Here is a 20,685-nt window from a genome sequence, read left to right on the forward strand (position 1 = left end):
TACTTTATTTTTTCTGTCCTGAATTGTCCAACATTCAGCTTCTTTGGATGCCCCCGAGTTCCAATACTATGGGAGAATTTTCTCCAAACCATGCATAATCTTAAACACTTTTATCAGGTCTCCTGTTACTCACCTTTCTTTTAAACTTAAAAAGGCGCTTTCCTCATAAGTGACTTGCTCCACTCCCTCGATCATTTTAGATGCTGTTTTCTGAACCTTTTCCAGCCTTACAAATCCTTTTTGCCTTGCGAAGACCAGAACTCTACGCAATATTCCAAGTGCGGTCACACCATAGATTTGTTTAAGTGTGTTATGGTATTGGCGAATTTATTTTCAGTCTTGTCCTTAATGTCCTCCAGCCCTCAGTGACATCTTCATCAACCTACTAACTCCAAGTTTGTGTTCCTAGTTGGACACTGCCAGTTCAGACAATTAATTGAATTTGCCATTTCACTTCCCATTTGCTTAGTTTGGAGAGATTCTTTTGGAGCTCCTCACAATCTCTTTTTGCTTCAACCACCCTGAACAATTTGGTATCATCAGCAAACTTGGCTACTTCACTATATATCATCAAGTTGAAAAGCACAGTCCTCAGTGCTAGTCCTTGGTGGACTCTGCTTTCTGCCACCCTTCATTGGGAGCACTGTCTATTTATTCCAACTCTCTGCTTCCTGTTTCTAAGCCACTTAACTGATCCACAAGAGGACATCTCCTTTTACAGTCCATGACAATTTCACGTAAGGGTTCCATTTCTTGCCCAACCACCACCATGTGCTGGTGGAGCACGTATAAGTGTGCCCCGCCCTGTTACACCTGCCTCCGCTATGCCCTGTTCATGATGCGTTGTTGTGTGACATTTTCGCTCACTTCTGGGTTTGGTTGTGCACAATCACTTGTATTTTGTACAGACATTTGTTGGTCTTTACCTGTATTCCATGACTGCTAAGCTTACTGAAAAGACTTTGGTGAGGGACTTTAGCAAAAGCTTTTTCAAATTCTAAATACAGTACAACCCACTCAACAAACATACCCAGTGATATTAAAAGTTCCTCCTCCTACATTTGGCTTGTTTGTTTGCTTTTTGCCATCCTGAAGAGGAATAAAATTATGGTGAATTTTAGCTACTTAAAACATAAAAATTAATCATTCCTCTTATTTATTTTTAACCCTCCAAGCCCAGAAATGTAAACGGATATTGGGGCAAATAAGAGAGGCTGTTCAAGAGGCAATAAAAATACCCCCTCCCTCATCAGACAGCAATAAAATGTGCTGAATCTGCAGAGAGGAAGATAGAGCCCTTAAAATCCTCAGCACCTCAGTAGAACTTTGCCTACATTAGTAGTGATGCTGCAGTTGCATTTTATTACAAAAAGTCATCATCTTAAAAAAAAACATAGGTAATTCTCAAAAGTGGAATTCAAGAGGCTAACAATATTGAATGTGGGCAGGTGAGTGACCCAAATGATGGCAATTCCAGAGAAAAGAGCAAGTGCAGAAGCAACTCAGTTTGTAGGCACGAACATTTAGGGACATATGAAGAGTCTTCTAGATCAGACTCTAGTCCAGCAACCTGGTCTCTCCTCTTGGTCTCTTCTTGCAGTGAAAACTAAAAGTAATTTTTGGGCTGCAACCCTAACCCCACTTATCTGGGAGTAAGTTCCATTGAACTCAGTGGGACCTCTGAGTAGACGTGGTTAGGATTGCACTGTGAATTAGCCAGTCAAATGTTTATTATTTGTAGCCAATGGGTATTACAATATAAATCTCAAGAAAACAGGACAATCTAAGAGTAAGTTAAAACCTGTCATGTCAATTTTCAGAACTCCAAATTATCAGAACTTAAAAGTGCAACATCCCCCAAATCATTTTGATTGAAGAAAAGAAGTCCCCTTGGCAGTCAACGCTGTTTTGGTCCAAACAAAACACTTTTTGTACTGTGGAATTGGAACTGCTATTATTAAAAAAAGCATGAGTAAACATAAACAGTTCTGGTTTTTGATATCCCATTTTGTCTCCTCAAAGGAAACCCTTGCAAATAATTTATGCAAACTGCACATAATCCCTGGGCAGCATTTCATGGAGCATACCGACAAGGACCTGTGGACATTAGCTGGTCCGAAAGTGTCATTCTCCAGTCAGGTAAAATAAATTAATGGGAAGGTTATTTCTAACGCTGGTTTGAAATTCTAAAAACTGGACTGTAGGTCTATCCTGACATTGCTTCATCCCCACCCCACCCCGCTCCACCCAGTTATTTCTGTCATGCTTTAAGTCTTACACTCTGTTTTAAATGCCTTCAGATGCATTCCTCTAGAATTGTCCAAGTGTAGCTTCTCATGGGTTTAGTGCAAAGTATTTTATTACCTTGGCTTTTGAATTGTTTTCAGATGCAGTGTTTTCCCCTGTGTAAATCAACAATTCCTGAATGTTCTTTTTGCTTTCCTTCAATCTTTCCATCTGTGGCTGGCGCAGGCATTGAGATGCCTGAGGCAGGCAGGCCCTCTTCCCCCTCTGCTTCTCCTTGGGCTGCAAAAAGACTCATGGGAATAGGGATGGTTTGTGTGCAAAGGGAGAGTTGCGAAAAAGGAAGGAGGAGGAGGGAGGGGAAAGGGAGAAATTGGGGGCTGGAAATGAAACATTAAAAAAAGGAGGGAGTAGGATGCATGAGAGTGAGGGTAAAGAGGAGAATGCAAAAGGGACTGCAGAATAGGAGGGGATGGTGGCTTCATAATTGGCCAAAAGGTGGAAAAGGTGCATAGTAGTTGCAATGTGTGGGGAGAGGAAGATGCAGGAGGTTTCCAAGGCGTGGTCTCTATACGAGGGGAGTTGCACAAAAGGGAGATGAATGGACATGTGGGTAAAGGTGAAAATTGGGTGGAAAGTTGGGCAGCAGAAACAAAGAGAGAAGTGGTTTCAGAAATGGGGTTGGGAAGGTGAAGTTCCAATGTTGGAGGAGTGGCAAGTGGAATGAGCAGGGGTGCAGCCCTGTGTGTGTGTGTGTGTGTGTGTGTGTGTGTGTGTGTCTATATAGCAATAAACATTTTTTTTTTCTGAGCTTGCATTCAATCTTGCACTGTCCTGGAATGTAAGGAACAAATCAGTCCTGCCTGTCAATAAAGTACAGATACCTGAATCTGACTATTAGCTGAATTCATACTGTATTGAAATGTTCACCATAGAATGATCCTGTATTACTTTCCCAGGAGTCAGCCACAAAGAACTACAGGTACTCAGATGAACCAGCACAACGATATTTTATTAGAGAACAAAACTTGCCAGCTGCTAATGGGATCATACATATCGTCAGCATGTTAAGGAAAAAGCCCCTCTTGGACAACCTTAGCAATTCTCAGGCATGTTAAATGCTTCTTTTCCTAATAGAAAGGGCAGGAGGGTAAGATTTGAGAACTCTGAGTAAATATTATTGGGATTGTGTTGATAGCAGTGGGTGAAGCTTGGAGTACTACTGTACAAAATAACATTTGTCATAGCAATGAGCGAAAGGGGGAGGTAAATGCTATTATCTGTTAGCTTGTGCAAATTTTCATAGCATGTTGTCTCTCTCTCTGTCTCATTCTGCCATCTCTTTCTCTCTTTTTTTGCAGAAAACAATTGGGGAAATTCTTGTTTCAATGGAGATTGCCAGCCGATTTGAAACCATATTGGAAGTAAGACACTTCCCACCCAGGACTTGAAGTTGACCTGGGCACATGTTTGTTTTGACAGTGCAGCTTTTGTTTTTCATATATGTTATATAGGAGTGGCATTAGGGTGCTAGTGAAGTGTGAATGTGCTGGACACTGTAGAACATATTCTTTTCTACTGTCCATTGCACAACCAGCTACACAAATGCGTGCTATCCCCCTTTTTGGGTAGTCTAACATCACGGCAGGGACGTGAGTGGCGCTGTGGTCTAAACCATTGAGCCTAGGGCTTGTCCATCAGAAGGTCGGTGGTTTGAATCCCCGTGACAGGGTGAGCTCCCATTGTTCAGACCCAGCTCCTGCCAACCTAGCAGTTCGAAAGCACGTCAAAGTGCAAGTAGATAAATAGGTATCGCTCTGGCGGGAAGGTAAACGGCATTTCCGTGCACTGCTCTGGTTCGCCAGAAGCGGCTTAGTCATGCTGGCCACATGATCGGGAAAAACTGTCTGCGGACAAACGGCAGCTCCCTCGGCCAGTAATGTGAGGTGAGCACCGCAACGCCAGAGTCATTCACGACTGGACCTAACTGTCAGGGGTCCCTTTACCTTTAACATCACGCCAAGAACAAACTTAGTTGGTCTCTAAGGTGCTACTGGAAGGAATTTTTTATTTTATTTTGTTTTGACTATGGCAGGCCAACACGGCTACCTACCTGTAACAATAACCCAGAAGTAACTGCAAGGGTGGCTGAGTTTTTGTCAATCAATAGTATCTCATAGAGTGGTGAATGGTACTATTTAGCGGTAAGAAACTCCAATGAAAATCCTCATTATTACATATTTTACATGACCTTTTTGTATATATTTTAGAATTTTAAATATGGATGTTTTATGATGGTCTATATTTCTAATGCCTAATAAAGGTTTGGCAAAGTAAGTAAATAAGCTAGAGAAGTCAACTGAGAGGCTCAAGGCGGGAGTTTCTTTTCCATTAAGAAAACAAAAATGCAGAGGGAGCTTTAGGGGAAAACAGAAGTCACAAGAAGAAAAGAGGCTAGCCGCAATTAGAATTATTAATGCAAAAGATAAACAAAACAAGCATTTTGATTAAATCTCTGTTGTGGAAAACTAGAGCCCTAGAATAATCCCACTTAGAAGGTAGCCATCACAGTGCTTTCCAGATGTTGGAATTCAACTCCTAAATAAAGTTGGAGTTCTTATTACAAAATACACTGAAATAAATATAATTAAGAACTCTGGCCGGAAGTTTCAACCAAAAAGATGCGTTTACTCGTAAGTAAATACAAATATAGTACTGTATCAATCCTGTTAAGAATTACAGTCTTAAATGAAGAAATAGTTTCACATTGAAAAATCCCTTGAAAGTATTTTAGAAGTTGATGTAAGGGCTTCTACGATACGTGTCAGATGTATAATGAGACAACTGGAGACCAGGACAGGGCCCCGTTTCGGCGTAGACGCCTTCCTCAGCTCGGTTTTTTTTTTTTGAGAGAGAAGTGTATAAAATATATATGGTTTCTATATCTTTGATTCTTGAGAAGATGTAGCGTCTTAGAGAAAGTTTTCCTGTGTTTTCTATGTGTTTCCTATGCGAATTCAACTCCTAGCATTGCTGGCCATTGGCCATGCTGGCTGGGGCTGCTGGGAGTTGGAGCACAACAACTTTTGGAGGGCACCACATAGAGCAGCTATCCCTGATCCTAAGAGCTTTTCCTTCTAGGAAAAGGTTGTCTATTAAAAAATAAATAAAATACAGGAGCAATGTGAGGTCTCTTCTCTGCCTTCTTAAAAGACATTGTATGCAAAACTTGAAAATCCAACCAACGTTTAGATTGCATTCATGAAAAGGAAAATACTTTCATTTCCAAAATGAATTTGGTTTTCTTTTTATCCTTTACGGTGGTTAATGTAGGGAAATTCTCCAAAATGACAGATCTGTGAATTTAAAATCTGTTTGTTTTTTTTTAAATCCCACATATTTTATATTATGTATTTTTAATTATACTGTAAGGTTGATTTCAGATCTTGCTTTCTCTCAACTGGAGTTTCCCCACACACATTGCAGTTGTGTGTGTGTGTATATATATATATATATATAATGTTAGCTTTGTGAGCCATCTAGATGATATGCCAATGTGTAGCCAACATAAATAAATAATATTGTTGTTGGTTTGCACCTGGTTTATGCCTGGTTATGATACAGGCACATATAAAAAATAAACAAGTATCAGATGATAAAAACACCTCTTGAATTACCTCTTGAATTGTAACCAGGAGAGAGATATCTTATTGCTATCCTGTTCCTCCTTATGATAGCTCTTGAAATAGTTTCAGAAGAGTTTCTTCTCTTCAGAGGGCCAGTTGTTTATAAAACCTATTAACTATTTTTCTTGATCCCCCCCCCCCGATACATTGGGCCTGATCCTGCCATAGTTAATCACACCAAGTCATATTAAAATAAATAAGCCTTTAAATTAGTTACAAACATTTCAGTGGGACTTAAGTGATACTTGAACTTTACTTGGATTGGGACCAATATATAAAATGTGAGCTGCATGTGTATTTTAGCACCAAATGCAGAGGTAAAACAGTCGTTAGCCTCTATGATTCAGTGGTTCATGATAGTGTACACTCAATATAGTCTATATTGCTAAGCCATAATTGTTTTAAACTAGACTGATATATTGTGGTGGTGCTTAATATTTCTGCAGAACTGTGGTCTGCCTTCATTTCTGGATGGCCCAGGACCTTTCACTGTGTTTGTACCAAGCAATGAAGCAGTGGACAAATTAAGAGATGGAAGGCTAATTTATCTCTTCACGGAGGTGAGGCCATCTTCACTAATTATGCGGGAGGGATGCTGAAGCTTTAGAACTATCCTAAGGATATTTCCGTCACTTCGTGGAAATTCATGTGGTTCTGCTTTAACCAGTATTAGATGCTTCAGAGGAAATGGGAGTGTCATCACATCAGGTATCTTGTGACTGGTTTTCGTGAGAGAGAGACTGGTTTCAACTCAATAGAAGGTTTTCGTGAGAGAGAGACTAGTTTCATCTCAAGATAAGGCACTTCCTTATAGGAATCGGCAGGCAAATTCCACAAACAAGATGGTCCAGTGAATAATGGTTTTGCAGAAAGGGGAAGATTCAGCTAAACTGTTTTGCCATTGCAAGCCAGTGCAAAAATTCCTGCTAGTGCAACAAGATTTCAACACACACCCATTTCCCGGAGCATGCGCCACACCATCCCCATATCTGCTCTGGAGAGTTGGGGAACCCCCCCCCCAAGAGATTAAGGGAGCACATGGTAGGAGCAGGGGAGACAAGGTCCTGTTGAGAATACAAAAGTCGCTCCACTCATGCAGAGTGTTGCTTAGCACTGTGGTAACTCATTGCTTCATCTACATCCTGCCTTGCTGCTATAGGGCAGACCCACACCATCCCTTTAAATAGCATTCAATGCACATTTAAAGCACATGGGGAGGAATTCAGCATAGAACTAAAAGAGATTGCTTGGTCAGCGTAAGCATCTCTGCTTGCCTGGTGGAAAAATTCCCCTCTCCTCTTTCCCCGTGTGCTGTTTTAAGGGTTCTCTCAACCCCCTGGGCCAACTTGGGGCAGGGGGTGCAGGAAGAGGGGAGGGGGAAAGCCTTGTTGCTGCAGGCTAGGGGAAGTCCTTGCATAGCTTCCACTAGCAGAGCCAGTTAGTTGAATCTGGCCCATGAGCTCCCCCAAAGGACCCTGGGAACTGTAGTTTCCCCACTCAGACCCACAATTCCCAGTACCCATAAAGAAACTACAGTTTCCAGGATTTTGTGGGTAAGTTATGTGCTTTAAAGGTGTGTTGGGTGTGCTTTAAATGTACGGTGTTGTTCTGCTCTTAATCTCAAGTACAGCAATTCTTAGGTCGTTCAACCCAGAATCTGAAGTCTGTTTCAAAATATAACCTTCTGGCTTTCAAAAATGTGGAAGGTGGGGAAAGCCAGATTCTGTTTTGCATTGTTGTGGAGGAATGCTTGATAGTACACAGGCCAGAGATCAAGGAGTAAACTTTTTGTGTCCAACAGACTTCCTTGGCTCCTTGTTTGTCATATTATCATCCTTTAGTCCTTGTTAGTCAGCATTTTCCGTCTTGCTATTTGGCCCCTTAGTCTTGCTTGAATGTTCTGAATTTGCAAAAAATGCAAGCATGCTATTAAAAGAAAGTCTGCTTGAAGCATCCGTAGAAAGCTGTCTACTGTGCAAAATGTCAGCCTCCTGGTATGTGAAATGTGAACTTTTTAGGGTACAAAGTTCCCCTTGACATATTTGTAGTGAAAACTCTGTTGTCCATCCTTTTGTATTGCAGTAAGAAACTGATTTTTTAAAAAGACACACAGCATTAAGTATAATTTGCAGGCACAAGCATTTGGCATTTACATCAGTGATCAGGTGCCCATTATTGTAGTTCTGCAATATGTTTAGGGAAAGTGTGTAATTACTTTCTTCCTGCTTTAGGGAATAAACAAGCTCCAGGAACTTGTGAAGCATCATATCTACACAAAAGCAGCGGTAAGGCATATCTGTTTCCAGCTTGTGTGTGTGTTTTTCCCACTGCATCTGTGAGGTACAATGAAATTAAGGCAGCCTTTTATATTACTAGTTATTCAAACAAAATGCTTTGTTATTTGGCTTTCATTTCTGCATTATCCAGACTAGGGAGAAGTGAACCTCAATTCTGTTAAATTTTTGCTATTTCCCAACATGGATGCTTTTGCTATTGCTTGACTTTGTCCTTCAATGACATGAACTATTTTGATTAAATACGCTTATAGGATGTGTGTGTGGACTCCAGCTCCTACCTTTCCGACCATTGGTCATGCTGGCTGGGGCTGGTGATAGTTCCAGCAACATCTGGATGACCCTGGGCAGAATTGCGGTATGGAGGCGAGGGGCGGGCCAGCGAGTAGGGGTGCCCTCCTCGCTGGCCCGCCCCTCGCCTCCATGCTGCGGCTCTGCAAGCCAGCCAGCGCCGAAAAAAGCACCAGCCAAGCGAGGGTTTGGAGGCGCCAATTGCAGGGGCGGGGCACCACCCCGGAGTGTCACCCCCTGGGTGGTACTTGGGGTGGACCACCCCCTATGCCCCCTTGCCACACCCCTGGGAGGAGGCAAGGAAAAGGCTGCACATGTGAACTTACATTTCTTGAATTTTCTTGCATGCCGAAAATTTAATGTCAAGGACAGGCCCATGCAGAGCTTGTATGAGGACTGGGGAGGGAGTCCCCTGTCAGTTAGGTGGCACAGGGTGTTCTTGGCAAGAGAGCATTAAGTCTTGCAGGTCGCTGGTGTGGACCCCATCCAATGTAGCCCTCCAAGGCTTAGGGCAAGGGTACCCGGCTCCCCTCACCCCCCCCCTTGCACGAGCCCGTTCAATGAGATATGAGTGGGAACATTCAGCCATGCAATTGCATTCTTGCTATCAGTTTTACCATAGTTTACCATGGCTGAACATTAACTTGGCTTTACCCTGATATGGACTGTAAATACACAGGAATCTTTAAATCTCTTTGTGTTTTATTCACTGCACGTGAAATTGATTTTGAAAAGTTGGAGCTCTTTCGGCCATATGTATATCCTGCAGGTGTTACATGAAGCTCTTTTAAGTACTGATGTCATTTTAATAACAGGAAGACCGGTATATTGATTTTGAAATGTTCAAAATATGTTCCCTCACTCTGTCTCCTGCAGCCCTTTCCCTTCCAAAAACACCCAGCAGCTGCTATGTGTGTACCATAGACCTATGTGCAAATGTGCCAATGACTAGCTTGGTAACTAAACAAAATTCTTCCTCTCTAGGTGGTTGATCCAGGGCTTGGTATGAAACTTCATCACAAGATTCTTGCTAAATAAAAAATGAAAATGGGGAAGAAAATGCCTGCACAGGGGAACAAAAATCAAGACTTGTATACTTTTCCACCCCACTCCCCAAAATAAGACTTGTTGGTATTTTATTTGAGGCACTAATAAGTATGCCAAGAAGTGTAACAATGGAAATGTTGCCGTAAGAACACTGAGAGAGAAGCCAACGATAGGTCTTGGGGCTATAAATTGCCAGGGCTGCTATGTCAGGAAACAAATTCAACTGAGCATTTGGAAACTGACAAGAAGGGAATAACTGTACATAGTTTGGATTAGGGAAGGCCTGGGATACTTGCTATGAGGAAATATGATTTTGAGAGGTACACCAGCCTGTTGCTTGAACTACAAAGCTGGATGTTTACTCATAAATAATGATATGCCAGACGGGGGAGCATATATAATTTCTATTAATCACGGTGTCTAAAACTGAACAGTATTAAGCTCCAGCATTCTGTCTAACTTAAACGTACCTCAACCATTTTGTGTCCACTGCATCATTTTGTGCAAGGAGATACAAATGTCTTGCTCTCTGGATAGTTTAGGAGGTTTTGGGAGGCTGCATGTTCTGCGAAGAGGAAGTACTTTAGCTATTTTCGTCCCTCCCTTCCCCCGCCTTTTCGATGGAGAGAATTACTGATGATCAGATGCTGGTAGCAGTAGGCAGGATGTCTGCATATCAGATTTTAGTTTTGTGGTGATGCAGAGTCAAGGTCTCTGAAATTACAATCCAGTAGATCTGTCCAAGGAAATAGAGACATGAGAGAGAAAACTAATCTTGAGCTAAAATGGAGCGCAATCTAGAACAAGGGATTTACCAGTAGAACTGGGTGGTTTTCTTTTCTGTAGTTCTGCAAGGATTCTGACTCCTGATTACCAGTACTTAGCAACCGCAAGAACAAAAAAATCCTCTCTCCCACCTCCCACCCCCTTAGGCTATGTACACATTGCAGCTTAAAATGCAGCAAGGTTATTCCTGCCCCCAAAATGGGAGTGGGGGTGTCTTAACCCAGCATGCACTGCATTACCTGTTTGGTTTTTGTGCCCCTGTGTTATGGTTGCCACATGGAAGTAGTTAATGAGCAGAAAGCGTTGGTTCAGAAAGTTCCTGATGATGTAAATAAAACATACACTATATTTTCCAGGTAGACGTGGAAACGCTGATTACCTTGCCACAAATTTTGACCATGGCAAATCAGGTTCTGACAATCCATTTCAGTGAGGAGGTAAGTGTTTCATAACAGTTGGAATTAACTGGCTGTTAATTCATTTGGCAGGGAACTGCTTAGATAAATGCATAGGATTTTGACTTGGTTTTAGCTTCATTCCAGAGTCATTAAAACAGGTTTGTGTAAAATGGTTAATTTTCTAAATGCTTCCTCTATCAAACTAGTTTATTAAGAGTGCTATGAATTGTAGCTCTGTAAGGGGTGTACTACAGTTCCCCGGATCCTTTGGAGGTTAAATGTATGGAGTGTAAGCAGAGGCCAGTTTACTGACCTATCTGCTTTGCACAGCTCTGTTTTGGCCATTAACTTCCAAATTGTTTCTTTTTACACAGGGAAGAATTCTGTTAGGTGACTCTGAGGTTGCCTTAAACACAAGGAATATTTGGGCATCAAATGGTATCATTCATACCTTAGATGGCATCTTCATTCCTCCATCAATCATCCCCATTCTGCCGCATAGATGCAATGAAAAGGATTATAAAGTTGTAGCGGTAAGTAGTCAAGTCTATCTAGACTTTGTCTTTATTCTGGGCTGATGGGGAAAGATTGTGTATTTTTGCAATATTAATTCCATTTTCCATCATGCCCCCCGGTGCAAGATGCTTGCTTGTGGCCAGTACAACCCCTACAATCATCTCAGCACAGCTTTCCTGCAAAGTTCAGCTGTTTTCCTTAGCGAGTTCCTCATTTTAACCCGAGAGTCAAATTTTTGGTTGTGTCTGTGGTTTTAATCTTCCACATTATAACCCACAATATTTCTGACTCAGAAAGCAGTTTGGCTTTTCAGAGGCCACCCCCCTGCGATTCCTTTGAGAGCTGGCCCTTCCTGTTGACACAGCTTCTGCCAACGGGTCTGATGATGTTTCATCATTCGCTCGGAACATCTGCTTCCTGTTGCCTAGATGGAGAAGCAGACAGGGCTTCTAGGCACTGACTTTACATTGCTCCTTGCTGCAGTTGCTGCAGCTGCAGAAGCAGATACTTTAAGAGGGGCTTCAAGCTGCATTTTATTTGCTTGTTTTAAAATTAAGCCCATTGGAAAAGCTCTCCCTGGCTTTGTAAATGACTTCCACAGGGAGAGGAGACTTTTTGAGATGTTTGCTACCAAGCAGCACAGAGAAAACGTGTATCACACATGGGGCATATGCTTAGTAGGTGACTAGGTCTGCCTTCATTGCTGCTGTTGTTACTGCACAGTCAATATACTGGGTACAATCTATTAGTAAATATATATTTTGCTTAAAACATCTTGGTATTAGCATTGTGCACTCGCGCCAGGCAAAAACATTCTTCTTCTCCCAGGCCTTTGGCTAATTAAACAATGTATGCCCTTTTAAACTGTGTATGTGGTTTTCTAAATCATTTTTGTTGTTACTATGTCATGCATGTTTATATTTTCAAATTGTAAACCTGCAGGGTGGTATCTAAATTTAATAAACAATAGTAATAATAATATTATATTTCCTCCTTCCACCATGGTATGTGTGGTGACATTTATTTATATTAAATTTGTATACAGTACCACCCTTCATCCAAAAATCCCAGGGCAGTTCACATAAAAATACAAGATAAAAACGCAAAGTACATAATAAAACAAGAACAATAACCCCATGGTCTCACAGAGCATAACCATCACCAAAGCCACCCGATCCCACAAACATTTAAAAGGATATAGGATGTTAATCAGCCAAAAGCCTTGTTGAAGAGGAAATTTTTGGTCTGCCGCTTAAAGGTGTACAATGAAGGTGTTGGGGAACCTCCCTGGGGAGAGCATTCCACAAATGGAGCCACTACAGAAAAGGCCCGTCCTCGTGTTGCCACCCTCTGGACCTCTCATGGAGGAGGCACACAAAGAAGGGCTTCCAATTATGATGGCAGGGTCCGGATAGGTCCATATGGGGAGAGGCTGTCCTTGAAGTATTGTGGTCCTGAGCCGTTTATGAACTCGTGTGTGTGTTTGACAGCACAGTCATGCAGTAAGGATTCCTATTCTTGATTTCTGTTACAGGGATCTTGTGTGGACTGTGGTGCCCTTAATACCAGTGTCTGCCCACCTGAAAGCACAGTTATGGTAAACGATTCTTAGTTTTGTTTATGGTTATGTTGGGTTTTGGTCCTCATGAAACAAAGCTTATTAAAAGCTGCTTACAGAATTGTGTTTTACTTCCTTTCTCTTTCTAAAGTAGGAGACTACCATGTGATGTTCTGGCTTCTAACCAAAGAAACTTGTTTGTGACACGGTTTCTGCTGTATCTTCATTGTTCTTCCTTATCATGAGGTGAACCAGAGAGCTATCTCGGAGGGCATGATCTGTATTGACTGTCAAGAGAGGAAGTGGTTTTCCTGCCTTTTCCTGACAGACATGCTGACGGTCCAGTTCACCTTGACTTCCCCCCAGTGAACTTCCTCTGGCTAGCACGACATGATGGATATACATCAAACATGTGTGAAAAGTGCTCTTTGTACTCACAATCTGTTTTATTTCCAAAGGACGAGGGGCACTTTCCAGGGGAATGTGTGTACATTCATGACCCATTAGGTTTGAACATTATGAAGAAGGGTTGCAAAAGAAACTGCAACCAAACTGTGGTGGTAAGTATAAGGCACAGAACTAATAGTTGCAGTGTGGTTTGCGAGCCAGCCATGCTCTCTTCTAGGATATTCCCAGTTTTCCTTTTCCCACCGCAACAGTCAACCAGCATTCTGTGTTTGCTGGGTATGCTCAGTCCTCATTGGATTGTTTGGGGTTTTCCTGCCTCTGGGGTTGTTTCCCCCCCTAAATATTTCTTTTCTGGTTCTGCAAAACCTGGGCGCTCCCCAAGCCACCTCCTTGTGCATGCTTAGTTCCATTTTGGAGAATGGGTTTGTTATTAGAAGATAAGGTGCTGTTGTGCAACACATTTCTAGCAGGCCCACTGGCAGTGCGGAGTTCATAACAGAAAAGCCATTGGAAAAGAGAGTTGCCATGTCTGAGGAAGGCCTCCTCTTTTCTATGAAATGTTTTCAAAAAGTTGCCAGAGATGTTATGCCTGTCAGCCCACAGAGTTCCAGAGGCTGGTTTTGTGGGCACTGAAGGCAAAGTTTTCTTGCTTGCTTGTGCTCCCAGTGGCAAACGGCATCAGTTCCCTGGTGAGGCCTGGACAAAGAATCCCCTTCATCATTTATACGGCCTTTTGGCAGGGAACACAGGCCTCTTTATTAAGACAATAAACAAACAAACGAACAAAGACCAATCTCTCTGTGTCTCTCTCATGAGGAGAGTTGGTTCTTTTATGGAATATATGGCGAAGATCTTCCTTAGGAAGGGATGAAGAATAGGGGGAAGGGCACTGGACAGTCCAAGCTTGTGCACGTCCCTTTTCACAGTCGCTGGGTGATTCCAAATGGTTGCTATTGTTGTGTGGGATTCACTGGCAAATTCATGTTGCGCAGTTACAGTTGGTTGCACAGCAAGCCAGCTTCACCAAAAGCTTTCAATAAGGAAAGTAATTATTTATGAAATTTCTATACCACCATTTGTCCGAAAACCACAGGGCAGTATACAAAATAAAAACACAAAAATACATACCATAATAACAAACAACAACCCCCACACAACAGTTTAAAAGGCCGCATAGATTGTTCATTTAGCCAGAGGCATGGGAGAAGAGGAATGTTTTTTGCCTAGCACCTAAAGATACACAACAAAGGTGCCAGGTGAGCCTCCCTGGGGAGAGCGTTCCACATCACACTTGCTTTAATGCAATTTTTAAAAATCTTTATTTTTAGATGTGCAAATTGTTCAAATTGGGTTGTGTTTTTGATAGGTTTTATTTATTGTTTAGGATTACTTTTGTTACATTTGTAGTTATGTAAATCAGGCTTCCTCAAACTCGGCCCTCCAGATGTTTTGAGATGACAGTTCCCATCATCCCTGACCACTGGTCCTGCTAGCTAGGGATCATGGGAGTTGTAGGCCAAAAACATCTGAAGGGCCGAGTTTGAGGAAGCCTGGTGTAAATCTTTTCATGCTGTAAGGTGCTTTGAGCATGGTTTTAACTATGGGAAGGTGGCATACAAATAAAATGGTGTTGGTGTTGGTGGTTATCAACATCAACTAACGTTCCCACAAACAAATCAGAATGAATGTTCATTAAATAGCCAACGCCATCTAACCTCCCTGCAAATGAATCAAGATAAGTACTCCCTGAACCAATTGTCTGGAAGCAGCCAGCAAAGCAGTGTCCTGTAGTTCCCTGGAATTAAAATGAAGCAAGGGGTTAGAAGTTGAAAGTGCTGTCAAATGTGGGCAGTCTGTTTAATCATCAGGGCTGATGAGGTCGTTCAAGTGATGTTATTAATGTCTTGCCAGGTACCTGGATGCTGCAAAGGGTTCTTTGGTTCTTCATGCACCCCATGTCCTAGTGGATTTACCAATCCATGCTATGGCAAAGGAACTGTAAGTAGCAGAGAATCTCCTGGGTTGTTGGGAAGATTGGTTATTCACTTGTCATCAGATCCTTTACTCTAGTCTTCAGCTAATTTAGCTGAAGGGAAGTGCGTTTGAGCCATGCCCCTTTGTAATCCATTTTGATCCAGGTGTTAACCTAGTAACATCAGGAATTTCCAAAGCTATAAATTTTCCAGGATTTTCCAGCTCCTAAACTGTTGCATAGTACCCTACAGTTAAAATATTCTGTGTTTTGTCTTGCGACATCATATTCCATTTAGCACACTGAAATCCATTTTTTTCTCTCCAGTGCAATGATGGGATTCGCGGGAACGGCCAGTGTCGCTGCCATGAGAATTTCAGAGGAATTGCCTGCCACATTTGTTCAAACCCAAACAAGCACGGAGAGAACTGTGATGAAGGTCTGTGACTCTGAATCTGCAGGAAAGCAACCCTGAAGGGTGACGGGAAACCTCAGGCAGGGTAAATCAAGGCTGGGAATATATGAGACCGTGATCAGGACTTTTGCCCTTGAGAACAGCGCTAGGATAGTGTCAAAAGGACAGTTTTTAGATACATTGATGTTAGAGTTCTGTAATCTATTTTTACATAGGGATGGAAAGGTGTTGGGTTGGGTTTTTTTGGGAGAGGGGTTGAAAGTTGTTGTGGTGGTTTAGCAGCTGAACTTATTCTCTCTCTGTCTGGCAGATTGTGGCTGTGTCCATGGAGTTTGTGATAACAGACCTGGGAGCAAGGGCGTGTGCCAGCCCGGGTCATGTAAAGATGGCTACAGCGGGGAATTTTGTGATAGGAGCTCTCAGAAGTGTGGTTCCTCTAACGATGCCCCTCTGAATTGCCATTTGAATGCAGTCTGCATCCGGAATGATACTGTAAGGTATGTCTCTTCACTGATGTAGCCTGTTACAGGTAGGTAGCTGTGTTGGTCTGCCGTAGTCAAAACAAAATAAAAAATAAAAAATTCCTTCCAGTAGCACCTTAGAGACCAACTAAGTTTGTTCTTGGTATGAGCTTTCGTGTGCATGCACATTTCTTCAGATACACTGAAACAGAAGTCACCAGACCCTTATATATAGTGAGAGGGTGGGGAGGGGTATTACTCAGAAGGGTGGTGGGAATGGGTGGTTGGCTGATAGATGTGGTAAACCTGTTGACGACTGTTAAAGACTGCAACTGGTCTTACAGGAAAAAGCAAGGGGTGAGAAGGCTAAAAATAGCTTTGTCATGTATAATGAGATAAGAATCCAGTGTCTCTATTCAGACCAGGTCTCTCCATGGTTTTAAGTATCTGACATCAGGAATCACAAGACAGAGAAACCAGTAGGAGAACACTTCAATCTCCCAGGACATTCTATACAATATCTCAAAGTAGCTGTCTTATTACAAAGGAATTTCAGAAATAGACTGGAAAGAGAAGTTGCTGAATTGCATCTTAGTACCAAACTTAAAACCATGGAGAGACCTGGTATAGGGAAAGAGGAGAAAAGAGGTATTTTTAAACGATCAGGACTTAGAGTTTGTTTCCTACCGTAAGTACAGTACACAGGAATGTAGATGTTTGCAACCATTCCTCTGAACAGTATTTGCTTAAATTGAATGACAAGATGTCAATAGACATTCCTGCTTTGTGATTTAACAGTTGCCTTTGCTTATTTCCAAGGTGTGTCTGCCTTGATGGATATGAAGGGGATGGGTTTTCATGTGAGCCTATTGATGTCTGCAGCAAGCCAGAACGGGGAGGATGTTCAGAAAACGTACGTTGGTAAAGCTTTTGGTACAGATTGTCTAATTTTTGTTCATCTTTAGCCTGCTTCTTCCGAAGAATGTGTCCCGAGAAAGATACTTTAGAATAAATCACTAGCGGCTGGAGCCAAGGATCAGGGGTTTTTCTGGCTTTCATTCAAACTGGCTATCAATGAAGTAGTAAGATTAAAATGATGCTATCCTTAGAGTCATGGCATGTACATTAATGACTTGTTCATAATGTTTTGAAAATCTTATGTGTGTTCATCTTATTTTTAAATGTACAAGTTTTAGGAAACTGAGTAAGTATATATATATATATGTATGTATGTATGTTGCAATATTTTTAGTGTGGACCAAAGGGGTAAACAATATTTCATTCCCATTTGCTTCGACTTTTTCTTTTAACAGAAAACCTGAACAAAATACTGGTAGTGATTGGTTGAGTAGATGGGGAGAGGAGCCAAACCATTTCTCATTTGGTTATTTTCCTGTTAGAAACTGCATCCCTCACCATACTTTTTGCCCTGCAATGGAAAATATCCAAGGCCCCGTATCTTTTGCTCTTTTGCAGGGAGCAATTTTGGGAAGAAAAACAGCCCAAGAAAGGGTTGAACAGCAGCCTGTTCTAACAGCTTCCTGTGACTGCTTTTTGTAGAAATAAAAATGGCAGGGAAAAGTTAAACATAACTGATCTTTATGGGTAGCTTGGTTCTATTTCTGTTACTTCTAGAGCATTTTTGCATACTACTGCTGAAGGATGCATACAGAAGGAGGCTACTGAAGTGTGGTGTTGTTGTTGTTGTTGTTGTTGTTGTTGTTGTTTGTTATTGATAATAATCTCTAGTGTGGGTAAGGTCTGCAAGAAGAGACTAGATGTGAATTTAGTGTGACAGCTTTGAAGTGAGACAAAAGCAATTACCACAAACCTTGGACAAGCTGAAGCCAATCTTTTCAAGAAAGTTCTGTGCTGTCCTACTTCAGTTTTTGGATATACCCCCCCCCCAAAAAAACCACCCTTTAATTTTGATAGTCAAAGGAAAATTGAAATTTCTTTGAAAGCATAAACAGGGAATGCATATCTCATGATGCAGAGTTTTCTTTTTCGACATCTTAAAGTTGATGAGTTTCTTGACAACGGCCAAGAATGGAGACAGGTCAGGAACCAGAGCTCCTTTTTGATGGAATAGGGCACTCTCATATTTTCCCTGTCTATTTTCTGCTCCACAGCTAATAGCAGCTTTAGGAAGTCAATTTGGATCAAGGCTTGTCACATGGGGGGAATGTCAGAACCTCTTCCCCCCAGCACCACAGCACAGTTCAATCTGAATCCAACCCCCAGCCTTCCTTGCTGCTCTGTTACCAGCAAAAGGGGGCTGACGAAATGCCCAATACCTCATGTAGTTTGGACCTAAGTTGGGCAGCTAATTGCTCAACACTTCAAAGCCATTTCTCTCTAAGCTGAGGCAGTGATTTGCAACAAAGCAGTTCTATTTGTATCAAGGCTTTCTAAGCAATTTGGAAAATTAAAAAAATTACTTGGATGGGAAAATGTCCTTCCCTTGTTCTGTTTTGCTAGGCATGATTGTAATCCCTTCTTTATTTGCTCTTTTCCTATTTCTGATCAGGCCATGTGTACCAGTGCAGGCCCTGGAACAGCAACCTGCCAATGTAACGAGGGCTGGACTGGGGATGGAAAGGACTGTATTGCTGTAGACAACTGTGCAATGGAAACCAGAGGAGGCTGCCACGTCAATGCTCACTGCATCAATATTGGGCCTGGACAGGTGTAGTTGGCATCCTTTGCTGTCTTGCTGAAAAATATTGGTGGATACTTGGTACATTTTACTGTGAAGATGACATAAGTGCCCTTCATACCTTAACATGGTGTATAATCACACATTTAAGAGGCTCTTGGGACTGTGCTTCTGGCCTAGTGTGACCCCTGCAGGGACCACTGTCTGGGGGAGTGCCTTTGGCCCTGGACCCCTGGGTACGCGGACATGGCCACTCCCCCCCCCTTTAACAGGATACCCCAGTGTTTAGAGGGCAGGCGGGGACTACAACCTCCCCTCCGTCCAAAACAAGGGATTGGCCCAATGCCCAACCGCCAGGGGCTGATCCGAGGGAAGCCCACCATTGTCTCCATTGGCTCCACCCCTGGCATGGCCCATGTCCCAGCCTGCATCCCCATTCACCAATGTAGAATGCAGGCTAAGATCTATCAGGAAGGGCACTGCCATATGAATTCCACCTTCAGGGCCCCAGTGAAGCCTCTGCCATCCAGCAATGCCGCTACACCAAGAGAGGTGAGCGGACTTGTGTTCCATTGATTTGTATGTAGCCACATTGCATGTTTAACCATTTAAAATCTGAAAAAGAAAAATACACATGAAGCAAGACCTGACTTAGAACAAATTGACTTCGCTGCTATCATTATCCTTTATTTCCCTTTTGGTAGCCAATATGCTCCAGCCTACTCACAGCTATGCTAAAATCTGTTTTCTATGGACAGCTATCACTTTTGCCCTAGGACAACCATAATATATTATATGGTGTCCAGTCAATCTGGAAGTTGGGCATTTTGTGTGATCCTAGATAACATATGTTTGATTGTATGTAAACCAGTCTACAAACTTTGCAACTGTGGGCCCAGCCTCTGACTGTAATCTGTTTTAACTGTTTTTAATTTCTGAAATTTATATTATTGTAACCTGCCCTGGCACCTGCTGGTGAAGGGAGGGTAATAAAAGTTATGATAACAATAATAACCACAGCCTGCAATATTTGGGTCCCATTTCTCACTTTTTATCTTGTAGTCTATTTAAATATTGGTGTAGTGTTTAAGAGCGGTAGACTCGTAATCTGGGGAACCGGGTCCGTGTCTCCACTCCTCCACATGCAGCTGCTGGGTGACCTTGGGCTAGTCACACTTCTTTGAAGTCTCTCAACCCCACTCACCTCACAGAGTGTTTGCTGTGGGGGAGGAAGGGAAAGGAGAATGTTAGCCGCTTTGAGACTCCTTCGGGTAGTGAAAAGCGGGATATCAAATCCAAACTCCTCCTCCTCCTCCTCCTCCTCCTCCTCCTCCTCCTCCTCCTCCTCTTCTTCTTCTTCTTCTTCTTCTTCTTCTTCTTCTTCTTCTTCCTCCTCCTCTCTTTCTTTCCCATTGTCTTTGTTGTTCTCTTTCTCCAAAAGATGGTTGTTTGATACTGCTGCAATCCAGTCCTTGTGCAGGGCTTTCACAGGCGGGATTCATTCATCCTGAAATTCCAGGATGTTTCTGGTTCTGTGTATCTAGCAGTATCTGTACTACAATCACCCAACGAAGAACAATTGTACGCAAGTGCACTGAACTTAACAACCTCAGTGTACATTTTGTTCAACATTGTTTTGTTCAGTGTAGCACTAGCCAAATATTCCCATAGCAGCATTCAGTTTTTGTTTCTATATTTCAAGGAGTTTTTGATGAGACTTTTAAAAAGGGACATTTTTAAAAAGAAAAAGAAAAAGCAGTGTTCTGGAGAAGCAATTTTAGTAACAATTGATAACCACGGTTCTTGTTGTTTCTACTTTCAGAGCAGTTGTATATGCAAGAGAAATTACAATGGCGATGGTTACAGCTGTGAACCTGTTGCTCCTTGCTCTGTGGACAATGGTGGCTGCCATGAACTGGTAAGAAACTGGAAAAGTCCAAGAAATGCTGC

General features: G+C 42.2%; 1 protein-coding gene across 1 annotated transcript in view; it reads left to right on the plus strand.

Annotated features, from left to right (window-relative positions):
* The window catches only part of STAB1 (stabilin 1), a 90,288-nt gene that overhangs the window by 18,182 nt on the left and 51,421 nt on the right, over positions 1-20,685 (plus strand). Inside the window, exons 12-26 of the mRNA XM_033140693.1 lie at positions 2,023-2,139; positions 3,204-3,353; positions 3,606-3,668; positions 6,377-6,490; positions 8,162-8,215; positions 10,705-10,785; positions 11,121-11,279; positions 12,797-12,859; positions 13,279-13,380; positions 15,140-15,226; positions 15,528-15,639; positions 15,926-16,112; positions 16,896-16,989; positions 18,607-18,765; positions 20,558-20,653. Coding sequence (XP_032996584.1) covers positions 2,023-2,139; positions 3,204-3,353; positions 3,606-3,668; positions 6,377-6,490; positions 8,162-8,215; positions 10,705-10,785; positions 11,121-11,279; positions 12,797-12,859; positions 13,279-13,380; positions 15,140-15,226; positions 15,528-15,639; positions 15,926-16,112; positions 16,896-16,989; positions 18,607-18,765; positions 20,558-20,653 — 1,638 coding nt within the window. The remainder of the gene's footprint in view (positions 1-2,022; positions 2,140-3,203; positions 3,354-3,605; positions 3,669-6,376; positions 6,491-8,161; positions 8,216-10,704; positions 10,786-11,120; positions 11,280-12,796; positions 12,860-13,278; positions 13,381-15,139; positions 15,227-15,527; positions 15,640-15,925; positions 16,113-16,895; positions 16,990-18,606; positions 18,766-20,557; positions 20,654-20,685) is intronic.

Source organism: Lacerta agilis, chromosome 2 (genome assembly GCF_009819535.1).
Source record: "Lacerta agilis isolate rLacAgi1 chromosome 2, rLacAgi1.pri, whole genome shotgun sequence".
In the NCBI taxonomy this organism is placed as follows: domain Eukaryota; kingdom Metazoa; phylum Chordata; class Lepidosauria; order Squamata; family Lacertidae; genus Lacerta; species Lacerta agilis.